Source organism: Thermobia domestica, chromosome 4 (assembly GCF_964235325.1).
Source record: "Thermobia domestica chromosome 4, izTheDome1.hap1.1, whole genome shotgun sequence".
Classification (NCBI taxonomy): domain Eukaryota; kingdom Metazoa; phylum Arthropoda; class Insecta; order Zygentoma; family Lepismatidae; genus Thermobia; species Thermobia domestica.
Window position 1 is genome coordinate 257,547,983 of NC_137457.1, and position 20,858 is coordinate 257,568,840.

At 38.0% G+C, this 20,858-nt stretch overlaps 1 protein-coding gene across 9 annotated transcripts in view; it reads left to right on the forward strand.

The window, feature by feature from the left end:
* The window catches only part of stau (double-stranded RNA-binding protein Staufen), a 185,604-nt gene that overhangs the window by 119,865 nt on the left and 44,881 nt on the right, over positions 1-20,858 (forward strand). For 7 of the 9 annotated variants that reach the window (XM_081755796.1, XM_081755798.1, XM_081755800.1 and 4 more), the window contains 3 exons: positions 1,634-1,714; positions 6,755-6,941; positions 14,550-14,740. In XM_081755796.1, coding sequence (XP_081611922.1) covers positions 1,634-1,714; positions 6,755-6,941; positions 14,550-14,740 — 459 coding nt within the window. The remainder of the gene's footprint in view (positions 1-1,633; positions 1,715-6,754; positions 6,942-14,549; positions 14,741-20,858) is intronic. The other 2 variants (XM_081755801.1, XM_081755802.1) reach the window with 1 other exon arrangement.

Consider the following 20,858-nt stretch of genomic DNA (forward strand, 5'->3'; position numbering starts at 1 on the left):
ACCAGTGCATATCCTTTACCGCCACACAGTGGGGCCAAAGCAGTGAATTTGGCAAGAAATAGGAATACGCAATAAGAAGCAGAAAATTGTAAGAAAACCAATTAGTTCGGTGTGTGTAGTGGCTAAAATAATATATTCAAAATGTAGAAGAAAGATTTGGAAATAAATTTACAAGCGAACGACAAAAAAAAAAAAAAAAAAAAAAAAAAAGTTTTAGATAGTACGCACCAAGATGCACTATATGAACATGTCTTTGAAATGAAATGTAAATGAAAATCTGTGGACTGAAATGTTTATTATTTCGACAGCAGAACCATATGACTCACCGCTGCTTGCCAGTGAATCATACTGGGACTGAACATGTGCAGCTGTTAATAAGGCTAATGCACCCTTGTGAAAATGAGACGTTTTCCTCTGTGATGCTTTTCGAAGGCTCGTAATAAGAGGGTCTGATGTGATTAATAGTAAGTGCATCACATCTTCGTTTATCTTCGTTCGTGAAATTTTATGACCGAAGTGTTTCTGTATTGTTTAAATTATTCCGTGCCTCTTGGGCTTCTTCACTGAGTTTGATCTATTGGAAGCAAAGCGTGCTGTATGATTTAAGCACTATGAATTAACATCTTATGCATAGTTGGTGGCATTGGGTACCAGAAGTATTTCGTAAAGAACTCCTGTTCCGTGTCGAGAGCGTATTTGCGAAATTACTCCACATGCATCTCACGACCACTATTAAGTGTCTGCAGCACAATCTTGAACCTCCATATAATGCCAACATCATCAGATATATTAAACATATGATTTACACGCATCGGTAACCTGTTCAGGTTGTTTCATATCTTGCATCGTGCAATACGTGGACTCCTTTCAGAACTTTGATTAGAACACACTGAGCTGGAGCGAGCGGAGGCTCATTACAGTTAATTCCAATCTCACTTCTCTCCACGCATCGCAAAAAGCAAGCTAATGAATTGATCAACACCATTTTTAGTCTGGTGCTACCTTATGGTCCTTAGATTGTTTAGTAAGCATTGGCGTTTCAAAATGTCTCCACTTTTAATCAAATATGGTTCAGCAGAGTTTATTTTGTGGGTGAATTCCCGAGAAGTATGATTAGATGTTGGCACAAGATAGGGCAAATTTCCCAGAATCGACTTATATTCAACTTTGTCAGTGCGTACATGAGAATCACACATCTAATCTTACACTTGCTCTCACATTCATCCCAGCTCAATTCAAAAGCAGCACTACATGCAGAATGCGTTTTTCCTAAAATATTTTCATGCTTTCAAAAAGAAAAAAAAAACTATATATATATATATATATATATATATATATATATATATATAAAAAGAAAGCTGTGATATCCAAATAACTAGAAATGCTAAATTAGTATGTACTTCGTAGTTCACTTTTTCCCCCTTGCTTTTCAGTTGACCCTTTCATGTTTTGTTATTATTTGTTTCATTTTCAAATTCTTAATTAATCTAATCTATGTATGCAAAATTTATAATACAAAGTTTTGCTTTTTATTGTTTTTGTGCATTTTGTTGTTTATTTTATGTATATATATATTTATTTAATGTCTTAGTGTTTTAATGCTTAACTAAGATAAATGCCGTTTGCTCTCAAGGTTCGAGGCTACCCTACCTATCAGACCTATGATCATCCCCGTCGTCGACAGGGTTCTCTGTACCCACAATATGATGCGCAGGTAAGAAGGTAGTAAGGCATGGCTTTATATTAGTTGTGATCTTCCGAATGTGTAGCTGTGTGTGATAAAATACTGCTTTATACTCATTAACTGTAGAACTGCTTTTTTTTTTTTAGTATTTTCTTCCTCTTATTTCACGGGAGTTATTCACTGAGGGTCATTCCAGATAGTAATTCGCGCTGTTACAGTGAAAAGGACAAAATTAATTCAGAATACGAGGATGATTCAAATGAAAATCTTACAGGGCAAGTTAAGAAATACAGAAAAAATATCTCATTCTTTGGGGGGCGAGAAAAATCTCATTTTTTATCAGTTCAGCAGTTAATTGACGTGGTATTCATCTCTTAGATATTCTATTGTCCCGGAGTGTTTGTCATTGACAATAGTTTGTGTTGAACGAATACGAATATTCGAAATGGTAGGTATGTGTTCATTCGTTACCATTCTAAGTACCTGGCCCTGTTGCGTGACGTCCTCTACAGAAGTTATGTCACTTCTAAACTTTTTGCACCGCTCGTAGATTTGCTGCAAGGACAGACAAAAACCGCCGTACTTCACTTTAATCTTGCAATGTATTTCAACTGGTTTAACATCTTCGCTACATGAGTCGGTCATTCGATAACTTCCGTTGACCTACAGATCAGTTGTACAATTTTTGCACATTCAAGGCTTTCATTTGAATCTCCATCATACATAGTGCCTTAGAATTTAAAAAGTGTTATACAACTTAGAAATACGTCATAAACATGTTCTGAACAACATTTTATAGGACTTCTTTTCTTTTAAACTTATTTCGTGTTTGGAGCAAAGGAACATTGAAATGAGCATAGAAAACATATTACATATCAGAAATCAGGAAAAGTACTGAAACAAGAACCCAAATGAAAGTAAACGAGAAGCACTTTCTTAAATAGACAATCGATGTGTAATTCAGTAAAATTAAAGAATTATCTAGTAAACGTATATATATCGGGTTTTCTAAAAAATGGCGCCCACGGACAACAGAGCCCTATTCTACAGATCAAAATAAAGCGAAAATGTCACATGATAGAATGTCCTCCGGGGTCTCCTTCAACCGCTATTGTAGATCAAAATTTCACTATGTGGTAACATCGCATATTAACTTGTAACCATTAGCATTGCTCTATAAATCCATCAAACAGTTACATCGATTGTTACGCTAAGAAGTGGTGCTAGCGTCGAAGTCTATTGGCTTTAACTGTCATCTGTCAAGAATGGATGTATAATTATTTGATGGATTGGTAGATCTAAGCTATGATTCTTTATCGGCGACCAGGGGCGGATCCAGGACCGACTTCTGGGGGGGGGGGTTGTCATACTGCTACTTAGAGCTTCAAACTCTGGAATGGGTTTTATTTATATTTATAAAATAAAAAAAAAAGTTTCCTTTTCTGGGGGGAGGCGATTGCCCCCCCTGGATCCGCCACTGTCTGCGACGTTGCCACATAGTGCAATTCGCGTCTCCAGACGAGGAACCGAAAGGTATGCAAATATATTTTTTTCCTTTATTTTGACTTGCTCTGTTGTCCATGGGCACCCTTTTTAGAACACTAGATATATATATATATATTCAAACAGTTTCAGCCGTAAGAAACTTACGATGCGTAGAAATATTTATTAATTTGTACGTAGGGAGAAAATTAAACAGTGGACAAGCAAAGGAATGTCATATATATATATATATATATATATATATATATATATATATATATATATATATATATATATATATATATATAGATCACTTTAACACTAAAATTCATCCAACTGTCTTGTACGGAACCGGAAGAGAATAATCTGGTTCAGAGAGAATAAGAAAGAAAGTATTCTGCATTCCTCTAACTTCAATTTTTAGCACATTTTCGGCAAGAGAGGAGTGATATGTAAAAATGAACGGAAACGACCGATATTGTGTTCAGTCTATAGTTTTCGAGGCTGTAGAGATTAACTGTGACACTTTCGTTGTTGTTTATGTCAAAATTCATCCCCCATTGGAAAGGAGAAGACTTATAAAAGTAATCGAAAACCATTAATATTAGGGTCTAATCCATGGTTTTCTGGGTCGCTGAGATGAATAGTGACATTCCCGTTACTGTTTAATTCCAAGCTCGGCCGTAATCGGTATGGGGGTGAGGGTGACTAAAAACAATCGAAAATGATCGATATTAGTATCCAGTCTATAGTTTTCATGAAGCTGAGATAAATAGTGACGCTCTTGAAGTCGTTTAAATTCAAATTTGTCCACCATGCATATTTCAATAAACATATTCTTATGGGAAGAGCGGGCATTTTATCTAGTCTAAAAATACTAATAGCAGCCTTCTTACAAAACTGGTGTTCAGAAGTACGAACTACCACAATGGAATTTACAGGTTGCACCAGGTCATTCTCTTCCTGGTGGACACTGCAGTTGAGAGTTCGGTGTCAACGTGACCAGCTTTCACTTCAAAAATATCCTTTCACCATTTTTTTAACGGACCTCTTTTTTATTTAATTTTCTTCATACGTGTAGAAGTTGATAGGCCTAGATATTTTTACACGAAATTCCATCCTTTTTATACAGAGTGCCCACCTAATCATGCAAACTGTGAAACTGTTAATAAGTCATGCATTTAGTATGCCGTGAAGAAATCTAGAATAACCTTGAAAATCTAGAAATTTTCATATTATACCCTGGCCGGTGAACGATGATTTCTGACAGCTTTGCACAAGGCCACGGCGAGCAAGCAGAAGACAGCAGGTCAACCAATCTCAGGCTCAGAATCTGTCGCGTCTCCATGGTAACCACCGCACATTGCCAAACTTTCACTCACCCCGCCCCCCACCCTCAACGAGGAAGCAGACGATTCTCTCCCTGCACGAGAAGCACATGGCAACACCGCACTCCTCAGTCGTCCTCGCGAGCTTAGCTGTCAGAAATCATCGTTCTCCGGCCAGGGTATAGTAGAGAAAACTGATCAGATGAAAATAGAAGTCGTTTTGAGTTTCAAAACTGTGCTTCGGAACTATTCGAAATTTATAACTGGACGAAAGTTGGGACTCCCCTTTGGTCCTGCACCAGGCAGGTTTTTGTTGTTGGTGTGTGGTTAATAAAGGTTATCTTTTGGTTTAACTGCAAGGAGAATCTTTTCAGATAATGACATATGTAATAATTGCATTTCGCTGCCCCTCAAGTACTCAGCAGATCAAGCTGAAATTTAGTACAGCGATGGAGACTGAAAAGTGCCAGGTCCGAAGGACTATTAAATGTAAGTTAAGGGAGTGGTTGATAAATCGCAAGTCTCTGCAGAACGCCTGGAGCAAATTCCCAAATTAATTACATTCATAACTTACAACCTGAAAACAAATATATTGAGGGTAAGACACCCAGCACCCCAAAGGGTTGGAAAGAAGGTGAAGTTAAAATAATAATAAACTGATATTGGTTTCGAATCCATAATTTTTGGAGTCAGATTAATAGTGCCATACCCGATGCCGTATTGTGGAGTCAGGACAACTTCAGCATTACTATGATTTGGAGGGGATGACATGTAAAAAGTAGTCGAAAATGACCGATATTAGTATCAATTCCATAGTTTTCGATGTCATTGAGATAAATAATAATACCGATACTATTTAAGCCTAAGTTCAGTGTCCCCATCGATATGGGAGTTAGAAGGGTAGAAAAGTGAAATGTCCAGTGACCAACTTAAGAATCGAATCCGTGGTTTTCGAATTCTCTGAGCTGATTTGCGACGATCCGGATGGCGTTTAAGCGTTTAAGTAAGAACGGACATGGCAGCTGGCCCAGATTGACTTTCCGAAATACATTGATCCTAGACTCTCTAATAACTCTATAACACTTACTGCAGTAACTAAAACTTGGACCAAAGATGATACAACTCTCTCTCACCAACAGATATCGATCACTGTTTCAGTATGACAGATATCGATTCACTGTTTCATTTATCCCAAGGCAAGACATTCCCGGAAGTTGTCATTGAATTTAGTGACAAAAAAAAAAAAAAAAAAAAAAAAAAAAAAAAAAAAAGTCTCGGAATTTTGTTTGAGTCCGATGGCTTGAAGACATTATTCCGACTAGTGTTCTTTTATGAAAGGATTTCATTCAGACACACCAAAATATTCAAACATTGGGAATTAATGCCATAACAAATCTCCTCAGAAGCCTTTGCTGCAGTAAATTTTGGTGGTTCCTTCTTGAGGCCACAATTAAGTGTCACCGTTAAAAGAAAGCCACTTAGCCTATTAGATCTTTTGATTTTAACAAAAACATATTTCACATAAAACTTCGAAGAGTATTATAATAATAGACGGTATTTCTAATCGGTTTCGCCGTCATTGTGATATACTACTCTACAGGTAACCTAATAAAACATTCTACATTTAAAGGCTATTAAGACAAAAGGTATTGCAGATAAAACAGTGTTTATTCAAAAAATATAAAATGATATTGACAACAGTTTGTATGCAGGTCTCTTGAAGACTAGAAAATGATCAGTTTTTACTTCAAAAATACACTTTGGTCATTCTTTCACGTAGGGGCCTATTTTTAACTTCCTTTTACCTACAATTTGATAAATGCTTTTACGTATCGTAATTTCCATAAATATACAGAAATAGAAAGTTATCAGTATCTATCATCTATCGATCAAAAGAAGGTAAAGTGATTTAGTAGTAAAACCATCAATTCTGGTACGAAGAGTCGTGTGTTTGATGCAAGGTTATACGAGTTTATGGTAGACAGTATCGCCTCCAGCGGGTTTTTTGGGGGGATTTTTTCGTTTCCTCGTACTTTTTCTTGACATTCACTTGTTTTTATTGTCAGTGACCTCTAGCCTAACGTGAGACTTTAAAGTATAAATGCTTCCTTTTATTAATCATTGTCTCTTTTAGCTTACAGAACAAAATCACGGAACATAAAAGTAAAAGGTTCGTTTCATTTGTTTATAGCAATCTGAGAGTAATTTACGTTGTTTATATATGAGAAATGAAACTAGTTTCTTTTATTGTATTCTTCAGCGTTACCATTATGGAAAACAACCAGGCTATGCTCCGATGTTTTTCGTATCACTCCGTGTCGGAGCGAGGGAGTATTTTGGAGAAGGACCAACAGCTCAGGCGGCACGACATGACGCAGCAGCTAAAGCACTGAGTGAACTCAAAATACTTCCGGAACCCGAGCATAATATTCATCCGCAAGAAAATGGTAAGATTTTGTATATCATCTTTAGGAAGTGTCATTTAACTCTTATTTGGGAACACTGTTAGATATTTTAGCACTCAGTTTGGGAACCTGCTCTCAGTAATAGAACGCTTAGCTCTCATGCTAAAAATCCCTGACCTGGTTCTTGATTATGAAATTTTGTGATGGGCAGTATCATGTCCTGGCTTTTCTCGGAGTTCTTTCATTTCTTCCACCAATTCTTCCATAGTTACTCACTTCCATTAGTTATCCGTCTCCTTTGGTCTACAGGGCGTAATCGTGGGACATGAATTAGAAACTTCATTTTATTTCACTCAGTTTGAAAACTATGTTCAAAGGTTTAGAATGTTATGTTCTCAGTTTTTTTCAGTTACTTCGAAAAAGAAGGTAAAATACCGCGATATTTTCGTTTATTCAAATGTAATTTCTGCGAGTTCAAAAACCTCTGCTAAAATCAGCATCTCCATTCTGACTTAATTAAGACAGTCAAAAGCATTTAACAATATATTGTAAAGTAGCTGTGTATTAAATGTGAAGTGACCATGTGATAATTTTATAAACTCTTAACTTAATTCGCTAAATTCAATTACTTTATTAAATTACATTTATCTACGACAGAACTATAAACATTTAAAATCCAACAGAACAAAACTTTTATTAATGTTGTATATTGCCAAACAGTTTGTATAAGCATGAATTTGTTAATTGTTACTTTTAAAATTGTCAATAAACGCGACTAGTTTCCTTTTTGCTTTTCCGCGTTACTTTCCGCCTAGCTTGACATTTCCTAGTTCACTAAACGTCGGACTCCTCGTTTTTCGATTAAGCAAAACCATAGAGGACACATCGACAAGGGGTATTTGCCACAAACTTTAAGAAGATGCAAGATTGTCGTAAAAGACACGTCGCTCCATTAATAAACAACCAACTCCATGTTTTGGAAGTACCATTCTGTTGGTTTATCGCCACAAATTCAATGGAGTCCAATATTTAACTAGTAAAATAAAAGTGTAAAAGAGCATAATTGAAAACGCATCAAGACGAAAAAACTCGACGCCCCTGGCTGATGGCACAGCACCGGCACAATATTATCTTTTCAGCAACAGCGTAAATGTTCTCAATAACGGGTACTATGGGTCATCGCACTAAACCTTCTCGCGCCAATTTCTTAAATCAGGTTATACTGCAGTTATTACTGAAACATCTGTTTGTGAAATACGAAGAAATTATAAGGCGTTTTCGGAAAACTTGGTCCGAAGAAAACTCATCCCAAAAGTAAACTAACCCTTGTGGATATTTCATAAGTAATTAAATTAATATTAATACGATTATTAGTAAAATATTTATTTATGGAAGTTCGTGTTCGAGGAAATCACTCAAGAAGAAAGTCATCCCCTAGAGTAACTAACCCTTGTATAATAATTCAGGACAAATGAGTTCTTTATGGTTGTCAAGTTATTAATAAAGTATTTATTTATGAAATATGAAGAAAATCGCCTAAATTGTTTGAAAAAATCGTCTAGAAAGAGCAACCTTAAGAGCCTTAAGAGTAAATTGGCTCTCCTGATTTTTTCCTAGTAAAAGTACCTATACCATATTATAAGATGAGTGAACATATTTACATCGAGACGAAGCGATGGACAGACATCCAAAAGTCCGTTTTTCGGCATCTAGGGGCCATGAAACGTGTAAATCCATTGAATTCTCCAATTCAGTTTTCTTCATAATCAACATACTTTCTTTTTTGTCGTCGCTCGAAAATAGTCTCAATTTCCACTTGCTTCCAGAGAAATTCAAATGAAACGTCTTTATCAGTCCGGTAAAAATGATGTAATTTTCGCAAACCATATTTCAGTATAAAACGTGGTTCTTCATTGTTACATTTGTTCTTAATAAAATCAGAGCCATATCTAGGTAATAAAAGTAATACAAGAGTGAGTCATAACTGGTGCAGTATTTCCATAACCCTAAAGGCAGGGGCGTGTACACGCCATGATCGGCCGTAAGTACAAGGTCATGTGATCAAAAGGTAGTGTGGCAAGCGGACTATTTAATACAGAGACTTGAAAATCCATATATGAATGTATGGAATTGCTCTTAGGCGGATATCCTTAGTTAGAGTAACCCTGAAAGCCACTACGCGCGTTTACCTCCTTGAGAGAAATCCAACAAAGATTTGTCATGGTTCATAGTCCCCTATAAATATTTCCATCTGACTACAGTGAAAAATGTAAGGGGTTAATAAATGTTTTAGGTTAACGATACACAAGAAAGATTTCGAAAAATAATAATGAATTGGTAATTCGGAATGTGATATCGTTCGTTTGGCTTTCTGCCCAGTTACGCTTTGATTCATAAAACACTTGTGTTCCTTGACTTTTGTCTTATCAACAGGACAAACGTGTGGAGGAACATCTGGCTGGTCTCTTGAATAAAAGTGCATTGTTCGTTACAGAAAGAAAATCAGTGATTTCAGAATGATTTAGCTTCTGCGTTTCTCACAAGAAATGAGAAATGTTAGGAAAAAGTAAATACTTTTAAGTACATTGTACACTCGGGCCAGAAAGTCGTGGATCGGTTACAAAATGGACATCGAGTTGCATGGGCGAAACTGCTAATGAGGGACCATAACGCTTTAGCACGACACGAATGGTGTCACGGACATGCAACATGAACTGCTGATGACTGGAAACTTGATATGGTCGGATGTTGAATTGTGCACCTTATTTAAAGCCACGGATCGTGTTTGTGTGTGGCGGATGCCCAAAGAAGCGTATAATTTGTGGTGTCTTTGCCCAATCGTGCAACTCTGTAACACTTTGAGCTGCAGATCTTGATGTTAAGTGTTCTATCCTGACACTTAACCTGTTGAGCCACTTCCCGCGCTTATTTCGACATTTTAGGGAACCATGTGCATCAAATGATATTTTTTATCTTAGAATGACGCTACATTCCAGAATGGTAATGTACTCATTTGAATATATGTTGTTCGTTTTGGAGAAACAAATCTAGCATAGTTTTCCACTTGCATACACTGCACGCTGAATGATATAATCCAGTTGCTATCATTCATGACCATTGGGACTCCATTCTAGATCGCATTAGAGCTGTTCTGAGAGCGAAAGGTGATCCATCGCCATATTTATTTGCTAAGTTGCATTTCTTACATGTGTTTCTATTATTTTGATAACCATAGATGTATACACTCAGTGCTCACTGAATTGTGACTACCCCCCTGCACAAGAAGACGTGGCCGGAGCCGACCTGACATGATGACCACCTCGACTGGGAGCATTGCAGAGAAAGAACACACTTGAAGCTACATGTTGGCAGACAGCACACTGTTGCAGTGGGAAGTGTGATAAATCTATCCGCATTCCAAAAGGTCATGATTGCGTGGGTCCAAGCAACAGTTGCGTCAATAACCCAGACAGCAATACTTATCGGATGCGCCCGTTCCAGTGTATACAAGGAGTGGCAAGAAAATGAGGTCCGACTTCCAAGAAACGGAACAGCAGAGGCGTATTGAAGATCACTGCGAAGTAAGCGCTGCGTCAAACTGCCCATGACAGCCAAACGAGCCATCAGTGTCTGTGAATTATTCAATGGTGAATGCACAACACTCATATCCCATGCAACTATGTGGCGTATACTGGCACACATGAAGTTCCACAGTCAATCTACTTGTTACCCACTCCTCACGACTTGTCACCGCCTCTACGTCGCGTTTGGGCACAGGAACACGGTAATTCGAACGTGGACGATTAGAAAAGGGTGTGTTGGCCCGATAAATCATAGTTTGTGTTACACCAGTCGTACGGGCGCGTACGAGTATGGCGCCAACAGCACGAAGTTACAGATCCCTCGTGCATGATGCGTACTGTACAGGTAGGTGGGGACGACTTTCATGGTTTGGGAACACTCCTGCTGACATGGACTGAGACCGTTTGTGTAGAGTTTGGCTCACGAATCTCTGCCGCGATTCTAATTCTTTCTTGCCGTCAACCGCGGCAGATTCGTGAGCTAAGCTATACATAGACCACAATGGGATACCGTTGTGTATAGGTTCGCTAGTGGTCTACTATTGCCACGCTTAGTTGCATGCATGGGGAGCATGCCCGTCACCGTCAGAATTTGTCCCCTAATTATGACTCGCCTAAACGATGTAACCCCCCCCCCCCATTCTCTGGGGGAGTGGGATACGCCCACTGCGCAGCCAGACCGAAGTTCTAAGTGCCTACCAGTGAACCTACTGGTTGAGGCAGACTACTAGCGAGTCAGTCTTACCATGCTCTGCAAGCATGGCGCCCGAGCGTTATAAGGCAAGCTCACCTCCCGCCCGTGTTCACCGTTACCCAGATTCCTGGGATTGGCTCCCATAAGCTACCGAATCCCACGGTGTAACCACAGCCCTGCAGAGTCCAACCCAAATCCGGGGCCTCAGACTATGCCCGAGGAGGTTTGTTCAATCCCGGCCCTGCCTACCTCTATCGTTCAACTGGCAACCGCCTTGTCGTGTAGAGGTACCACACACACGTCGAGATACTCCCATATCTCATCCCGGACCCAATGGTACGTGTTAAGTCACCATTTGAGTTTAGTGCCGGCCCATATCCTACAGAGTTTCCTCCCTTTAGCAGGATCAGAACCGTTACCCAGATTTCTGGGATTGGCCCCTCCCCATCTCCGTTTGGTCCAACCGCAGGCAGGAATCCGACACTTGCCCCACCCGGTAGGGTCGTCCAAGCAATAGGGGCTTCCTCTAATTACGGTAGAGGTACACCGTACATTACCAGAGCCAATGACTGATGTAGACCGTTTGCTCAAAGGCAGACATTGTCATTTGGGAGCCGTGTCTCCCCTGATAGGCCCGCCCAAACAATACGGGGCTACCTATCTTTAACGTGTTTAGGTTCCACGTACACGTTGTAGCAAAGCTACTTGTCCGAATCCCAATGGTACGTGTAAGCCACCATTAGAAGGGACACCCACTCCTTCGGTAGGGTCGTTCAAACAATACGGAACTACCTCTTCTTACGTGAGAGGTCAACCGTACGCTACCAGACCCAATGGCTGATGTAGACTGTCTACCTTTAAAGACAATGGCCATTTGGGAGCGGCGGCTCTCCTGGTAGGGTCGTGGCTCCTGCACCCAGTGAATGTGTAAACCTAGAAGGAAGGAGTGACCCACTTCCTCAGCGCTCCTGAGGTATGAGCATGCGTTAGGATACGAGTATCCCATCCCGGACCCAAGAGAACGCATTACACTCTCTTTGAGGGTAGTACCTACATCATCCTCCCGGTAGGGCACTGGATCCGCCCACACCTTTGGACACACCAGCTACCCACTCTTTCATACGTGTTGGACACCACGTAGCCTTATCTCCCGGACCCAAGGGCACGGCCTAGTTGCCTATTTCGGAGGATACCCAAGGCTCACCTCCGCCGGTAGGGGCGGCAGTTAAAAGCTACCTACCTCACTAAGGAAGTGATGAGGTCACACGTACTCTCCCAGATCCAATGGCACGAGTTAGTCGCTCATTTCGGAGGAAAGCCGAAGCCTCACCTCCGCCGGTAGGTTGTTATTCTGATTTGCACCGACAACTAAATAGATCGTTGCCAGCTTTTAGCACAGGATAGACAAGAATGAAGCGTGTTTCCACGCTGCTCCCGAAACCCTGTCTCCCCCTGTGAGTTACCTGGCCACCACAAGGCATGTGACCAGGCCACACATAAGGGGTCCCTCTCCCTTTCTCAGCACGGGCTTGGGACCGGCCATAGCGGGGTTAACTGTTATGTATCTGTAGATGTTAATCATCTACACCCTACAATGCAACACTTCTAACCACACGCAGACGGCATTTCCCAAGACGACAACGCATGGTGCCACCGAGCCAGAACTGTACTTGCTTGGCTTAAGGAAAATTCAACGGAACTGCAGCATATGAATTAGCCCCCTAACTCATCGGATCTTAATCCTACAGATCGTCTATGGGATGTTGTGGAATGAGCTCTTCGCGCCGTGATTCCTGCATCGATATCTGTGAGCTCATTGTGGGATGCCATCAGGAATATGGAAACATATCAGCAACTTGCGAACTTCATGACACGCCCTATCCAGGCCGTCCTTTGGGCAAAAGATGGATCAACGAAGTATCGTAGTTCAGTGACCACTGAGTTTATATAAATGCATACCTAGTATATGTAATAGAGCAATGCTTAATATAATAATTGAAGACAAAAAAGATAACAAAATGAAGCAAAACAAAACATCATAACGCAGTTTGTTCTACCTGAGTTTGTATTTGAATTTGTGATACATTATTTGCATTTGAAACGTGTTTTTATTTAAGTTCTTTGTTTACTTTCGAGCGACGATAAGAAAGTAGGACATATAGTAAACGCGGAAAAACTCGAAATCTGAATTTCAATAGATTTACACGTTTTATAGTCTCTATATGCCGAAAAAAGGATTTTGAATGTCCGTCCGTCTCGATATACGGACACTCTCGCCTAGAGACCATGCCGTAAGAAAAGATTAGTTTACTGAACTGTGGAATAAAAAATTTCGGTAGCCTCCTAAACAGCTCGAACGATTGTCATTATATTTCATGTATCAATCTCTCTGTACATCCTTTATCTGGATAAAATCCAGAAGGGTTAGTTTACTCTTAAGAATGAGTTAATTCTAAATGTTTTTCTCAAACCTGGTTCACTATGTTTTATTAAAACCGTGACGATACCATATAACTCATTTGTTCTAAATAAGTCTACAAAGGATGAGTTTTGTTTGTACGATTTTTTCCTGACCATTTTCTTCACATTTTACAAATAACTGTTTCCTTAATAATCGTACAAAACGGAATAAATCATTTCTCTTGTAAAATATACTTTTTAGGGAGAGTTTTCTTCGGACGAAATTCATATATTATGAGACATAGACCTAGAATACGAATCACAGTACCTTGTAAGTGAGGTAAACTCAAAACCTTTTACATCACTGAGCGCAGCTGTTGATTTTTCTCTTCTATGACAACTTCGAAGTTTTTAAACTAGAATAGTCCCAGAAGCTATCCCAAAATTCAAATATCCATACGGAAAAGTGCATACCGGTAAGGATTACGTTTACAATAAATCCTGAAATCCAAATTATACATATATTAAGGAATGAGCCAACACGTCGAAGTAAACCATTAATAATAATAATAATAATAATAATAATAATAATAATTTTTAAGTTCGCGCACAGTTACAGTTGTGCTGCTGCCATCTCAGTTGCTGAACACTTCCTTGATAGGAGGCGACAGCATTGTAATGGTGTTCCTCTCTTCAGGGGCTCTTCACTTATAACTACCACGAGGAAGTTAATCATTGGCCCATCTCTCTGGGACCTTAATAATTTCCCTTCTTAACACAATTTCCATGTGACTTCGAGCTGTCAATTTTTTCTAATTTTCTACATGTATAATTAGTATATGTTGAAGGTTATACAACAGATACTCTGATCAATACATATAATTACAGTACAACAATTAGTAAGTGAAAAATATTAATAAAAATGTGTAGGTCATAAACCTGATCAAGTTTTTTAAACGTGTTTATTTATTGCAGGAAGTGCCGATTTAGACCCTAACGCTGAGCTAAAATCACCCATCTCGCTGGTGCATGAAATAGCCCTTAAGAGGAATTTACATGTAAATTTTGAAGTAATCAGTGAAAAAGGACCACCACATATGAGAATATTCGTGACTCGTTGTACAGTTGGGGATATAATAACCGAAGGCGAAGGAAATGGGAAAAAGGTAATATTTCAAATTTTATCTTAGTCGTTATGGTGTACTATGGTAATAAATTGTGTAGAATGTGTGAATTAATATAATATTGTTATAAACTCCTGTAGTGGATTTATTTTTGCATGAACGCTGAGGATCAATGCAATATAAGAAAATGTTAAATGGTCCTCAATATGGAAAATTTTATTTATTTATTTAAGGAAAGAAGAAAATCAATATCACTTGCGAGCGGTGATTATATTCAATGGGAAAAAGCGGAAAGGCTATTACTCACCACAAAAAATACGTAGCAGAATATTCTTCTACATACAACAGGTAGCGATTTCGGAAGATGCTACTTCCTTCATCAGCCTGTGGTAGACTTCAAAAAGGATAAAAAAAACATCAAGGATGGTTAAAAAATTGTTAAAAGGTTAGGATATTAAAAAACAAATCTTCTGTCAAATATTAAAACACACGGGAATAGAAACTCACTGACATTGTATACTGCTGTTCACTGTTTTCTGTTCTTGCTTTCCAAATGGTGAAAGTATGTAGTGAAAAGATTACTCCAAATAATATTTATTTCTTCTTTATCCAGCTGAAGTTTGAGATCCTTTCTTTGTGAATATAATATGATTCCTTAATTTTTCTTTCCGTTGCTGTTTTGCTTTTTCAATTAAACATGATTCCACGATATGATGGTTATAATCTCTAAGATGCGTTGCTAGATCGGATAACTGTTGCGGATTCCAAGATTTCGAGGTACGAACGTGCTTGGTTATTCTAGTACAAATGTTCCTTTTGGTTTGACATATATACACTTTATCACACTGACATTTCACCCGATAAACGCCACTGCATTTTATCTATAAATTTTGGAGGAGCTTCTGAAATTTTGATGTTGTGTCTTTGTAGAATCATCTTGATTTTTGCTGAAAAATGTGGAACCAAAGGGACACCAATCCGTCTGTCAGTTACGGCATCTGTTGTTGGTTGATGGTGGGTGCCGACGACCTCCTGTTGTACCTGTTTGTACCATTTTAACACTAAAGATTTTTGGAAACCATTTTCCTGTCCAATTTGTAATAAATACTGTATTTTCTTGTTGAGATCCTCAGAGGTCTAAAAGTAAAAGAGCTCTCCTAAAAAAAGTTTTTCCAAAAATGTAATTTCTGAAGCCATGAATGATTATTTAAAGTTGATTTATTTTGTACCAGCAGAAGGTTTGCGGTATACCGAAGTAACAAATTTATGGTAATACCAAGAAAGTTAAGAGCACCTTTTTCTTCAAGTTCCTTCGTAAATTTTATTCGAGGGTGGATTTGATCAAACTCATCGAACAGTTTATTTAATTCTTGAGGATCCTTGTACAAAATCAAAGTATCATCAGCATATCGAAAATATCTAATAAAAGAAAATTTAAGAAGGATATGTGTTTCAAACATGTCCAGTACCAATAGAGAAAGGGTATTACCCATAGCCAATCCATCGTCCTGTCGAAAAATGGTGTCTTCAAATTGGAAGAAATTGTTCCTTAGACAAAAGGCTATTAGTCGAGAGTTAATTGGATTTCGTATGGGTTCACTTTTAGTTTAAGTAAAGCCATTTTCACTGCCTATATAGCCAGGTCTACTGATATTGATGATCAAGTGCATATAGGTCAAACAAAAAGGAACATTTGTACTAAAATAACTGAGCACGTTCGTACCTCGAAATCTCGGAATCCGCAACAGTTATCCGGTCTAGCAACGCATCTTAGAGATTATAACCATAATATCGTGGAATCATGTTTAATTGAAAAGGCAAAAACAGCAACAGAACGAAAAATTAAGAAATCATATTATATTCACAAAGAAAGGCCCTCACTTAACCTGGATAGAGGAGAAATAAATATTATTTGGAGTAATCTTTTCACTACATACTTTCACCATTTGGAAAGCAAGAACAGAAAACAGTGAACAGCAGTGTACAATGTCAGTGAGTTTCTATTCTCATGTGTTTTAATGTTCGACAGAAGATTTGTTTTTTTACATATCCTAACCTTTTAACCATCCTTGATGTTTATCCTTTTTGAAGTCTACGACAGGCTGATGAAGGAAGTAGCATCTTCCGAAATCGCTACCTGTTGTATGTAGAAGAATATTCTGCTGCATATTTTTTGCGGTGAGTATAGCCTTTCCGCTTTTTCTCAAAAAAAAATATTATTATTAAATCACTAAGGAACTTTGTGTGGCGCCACCCTCCACCACTGCGATGGCAACCGAGTCTCAATGCTGTGCGGTCACGCTACTTGTTTTCGCAGAGATTCAAATGGCGGCGCCAATCGAAATTCCCCCCTTCCCTAAATGTGAAGTATGGAGTGCCATTCGATTTCTGAAAGCGCAAAAAGTTAAGTTTATTGAAATTTATAGGCAAATAAAGAATGTTTATGGTGATAGTGCGTCAAGTCGTCAGTGAGGAAATGGTGCACAATGTTGAATCAAGGAAGAACCAGCGTGCATGAAGAAGGTCGGAGTGGGAGGCCATCACATGTTACGGAAGAACTGAAGGAAAAGGTCGAAAACAATTAGGAAAACCGACATTTCACTTATTTCCGAAACTTTAGGAATTTTTGGGTGGAAAGCAGTTCGCAAGCGATGAGTAACTCAAGCAAGGAGTGACAACCTGGCTCATATTTTTGGCGGCAGATGAGTATAACATCGGCATTGAAAAACTGGTCCTACGTTATAACAAGTGTTTTGACAATTATGACGATTATATAGAAAAGTAGAGTGAAGTCCTGTGGGTTTGTAAATAAAGTTTCGTGCTGTTATCTTTTATTTTTATTTAACCATGCCAAAACGTTCTTTACTTTCTGGACGACATACATACAGCTGTTGAGCTACATACATTAGACTCATATTATTTAAAATATATATTTCAGAAAAAACTTAAGTATATTAAGAAATTAAACATTATAACACAAGTATGAAGATTTTTTAAGCTAATAACAGATGCTGTGTGAAAAGTAGTGAAGAGGATCACACTATATTGCTCACAGATAAATGAAATTGATTGATTGGTTTGCCGAACGAAACATTAGAGTTGAAACCAACTAATTTGTTTTTCTCTCTGGCCAATAATTTATAAAGAAGTACTCGGGAATTTTTCCTCTGCGAAGCTGCAACCCGTTTTGATTAGTTATGTTGTTAGCTAAAAATTCTGAATTAAAAAAAAAAAAAAAAAAAAAGTAAAATATTAATAGCTACCGTTAAAGTTACTGTGACGATGAAATATGAGCAGCCACCGTTAACCGAGAACCAAGATGATGATACCGGATTCAGTCTATTAACTAACTTGGCCGAAATAATCGCTCTAGCTATTTATTGCAAAATAAATTATATATATATATATAAAAAAAAACGAGAATTACCGTGTGAATAACGAATGGATGGACGTATTAACATTTATCATCTTACAAGGACCACTAACATAACTCTTAATAACTAACGAACTGTGATTTACTATTTTCATAATTTCGTTTTAATCTTATTGCATTTTTACACAAGCAGTATACTTCACTATTAGGAGAAATGAAACAACAATAAATACAACCTGCTACTAAATGGTTCATGTTTCTCCTGTACAGCACATAAATTAATAATAAAAACTTTTCCAGCAGAATCAAAAATATTAACTACATCATATTGGTAACGAACGAACGCTTTTTTGTGTCGAGAACTACTTGTAAGGATTTACGAGGAAGTATTTAGGAATTTAATTTTAATTATCACAGTAAAAAAAATCAGGATGCAGGGATTGTTGTGATTTGTAGTTATTTATCTCTCTCTATGTTGTCACCACAAAGATTTACCCATTTCTTCCAGCGTTCTTTCACTTTACGAATACCGTCATTGTAGAAGTCCTCACATCTGTTTTAAACCATTCTTCCACCTCATGAATAACGTCATCTGTGTTGTCAAACTGGCGACCACGCAACGGATTCTTCATTTGGGGAAACAAGAAAAAGTCAATGGGTGCGAGGTCTGAAGAACAAGTCGGATGTTGTAATACCTGGAAGCCACATGCCCTTGCTTTGTTGACAGCAACTTAAGATGAATGAGCTGGCGCATTGTCAGCTAGAAGAAGAACTGGTTTCGAGCGCATGCTGTGGCGAATTTGTTTACGACATTGCTGTACTACTTCCCAGTGACGGTTTGTCCTTTTGCAAAGTAATCTGTGAGGATTGCCCCACGAAAATCCCAAAGAACTAACATCATGATCTTCTCCCCTGACTTGCACCTTTGCCTTTTTGGGAGGGGGAAATCTGCATGTTGATGGTTTTGGTCCACGGATCATACAGATATATCCGAAGTTTCATGAAGTTTCATCCATGGTTACCAGACGCACGAAAAAATCCTCTTTATCGCAGGGCTTATAGCGAGTCTAAAAGTTACTGTCTTATCGGGTAAAGTAACTTTTTCGTGTGATTTATGTTTTGCATTGGCAGTTTTCTAAGAAAAATATAAAAATAAATGGAAAAAGGCAGAAACTGTTATTCACTACTCTTCTGAAAGCTTCAGTACTTGCTGCCACATGTGAAACAGTCAGCTTTATTCTCACTTCAGTTTTTATTCTTTCTAAAGCACAGTGGACGGTTGGTGGATGCTTAAGCTCTCAAGGTGGGGTTGAAAACCCTTCTGTGTCTATTCTTTCTTCTATCATAATAGTCGTTTATTTTTCTCTCGTAATAGTTAACGCTCCGCTCAACGTTGTATGTGCGTATTTGTGTAATTCATCATGTTCGTCTTGTGTTACGCTTCTTGTATGTTTTCTGAAGAGTAGTTGATGAATTTGAATATTTCATGGTTTTGACAACTCTCAATGCTAAGTTAAATAAAATGTCTGGAATGAAGAAATTCGGAAATAGGCCAGAACTGGTACCACTTACTCAGAAGCTTCTTACTTCTGCTAAGTCTGCTTATCGTAACTACAAAGCAAACTTAGAAAACCTAAGAAAGGAGGAAGCTCAAAAAGAAGAAGTAAAGAAGAAAAGATGAAACAGAGAGAGGTGATGGAGAAATTGACAAGGGAAAAAAGGGCCATGATAAGAAGTCACTTTTTGGTCACTTTTCAACTATTTAAAAGAGACCAGACTGCTATGAGCCCTGTCATCGTCTCTAACAGCGTCAACATGTGTTGGGAAAGGTCACGTTGCAAGCTTCAATCTTAACCATCTTGCACTTTGGTTAGTTTTGGAGATCTATTAACCTTGACATCATGCACATAAGAACCAAACATAACACACAAAATTTTATTATCCTTCCTGGTGATAATTAAAACTACGATACCCCCTTGTACAGTCAAACCGGTAATTTTCGTCAACTGGGTGTCATCTATCGATTGATATATTTAGTTAGTGCACAGTGTTAAATAAAAATTAAAGTTTTAAAGTTAATCATAATCGTTGGCAATATCTCATTAACCATGCTGTATAGTGTCGGCTTAGTAATGTCATAATGGAAAGCGTGATTAGTATATATTTTAGTCATCCGAACAGGTTGCATGGTTATCGTACAGTAAACATTTTTTAGTTAAAAAAAAAAAAAAAATTCTCGGAAACTACACATGAGGCTTTTCGCTCACGCGCTCTCAATAACATCTATTGATTGGTATATGACTCGTTTTGGACAATTTTTGTTCCATTAAACGCTAATAATAGTGTATCATCATCATTCACAAATTATCGAACAAATTGTATTCGAAATAGGAATTGGGTGAATATATTCTGTTGTTCTTATGAATTGGATTGGAAGTTACTGGATTGGAAGTTACATATACAAGTTAATTCAGAACAAGACTTCAGTTTTATTCTGGAGAAAATCTGTTATTTGATTCTTTTTTGGGGGGAGAGGGGCACAGATCCATAAGTTGAATGTGTTGTCAGATTGTGCTTTTAAGGACGATTTGATATATGAAAAGGGAAAGAAGAGTTGATTTTTGTTTTATGTAGTGATTCACAGTTACGGCTTGGTTACTAGAAAGCTAATTTTCTTGAGCGTGATGTCCGGTGACGATCTGTTAAATGTCTAAAGTTCGCCACAATGTTAGTATCAATACTTGTTTTTCAGGATTGTTTAAACATTTGAAATTTCCAAATATCATA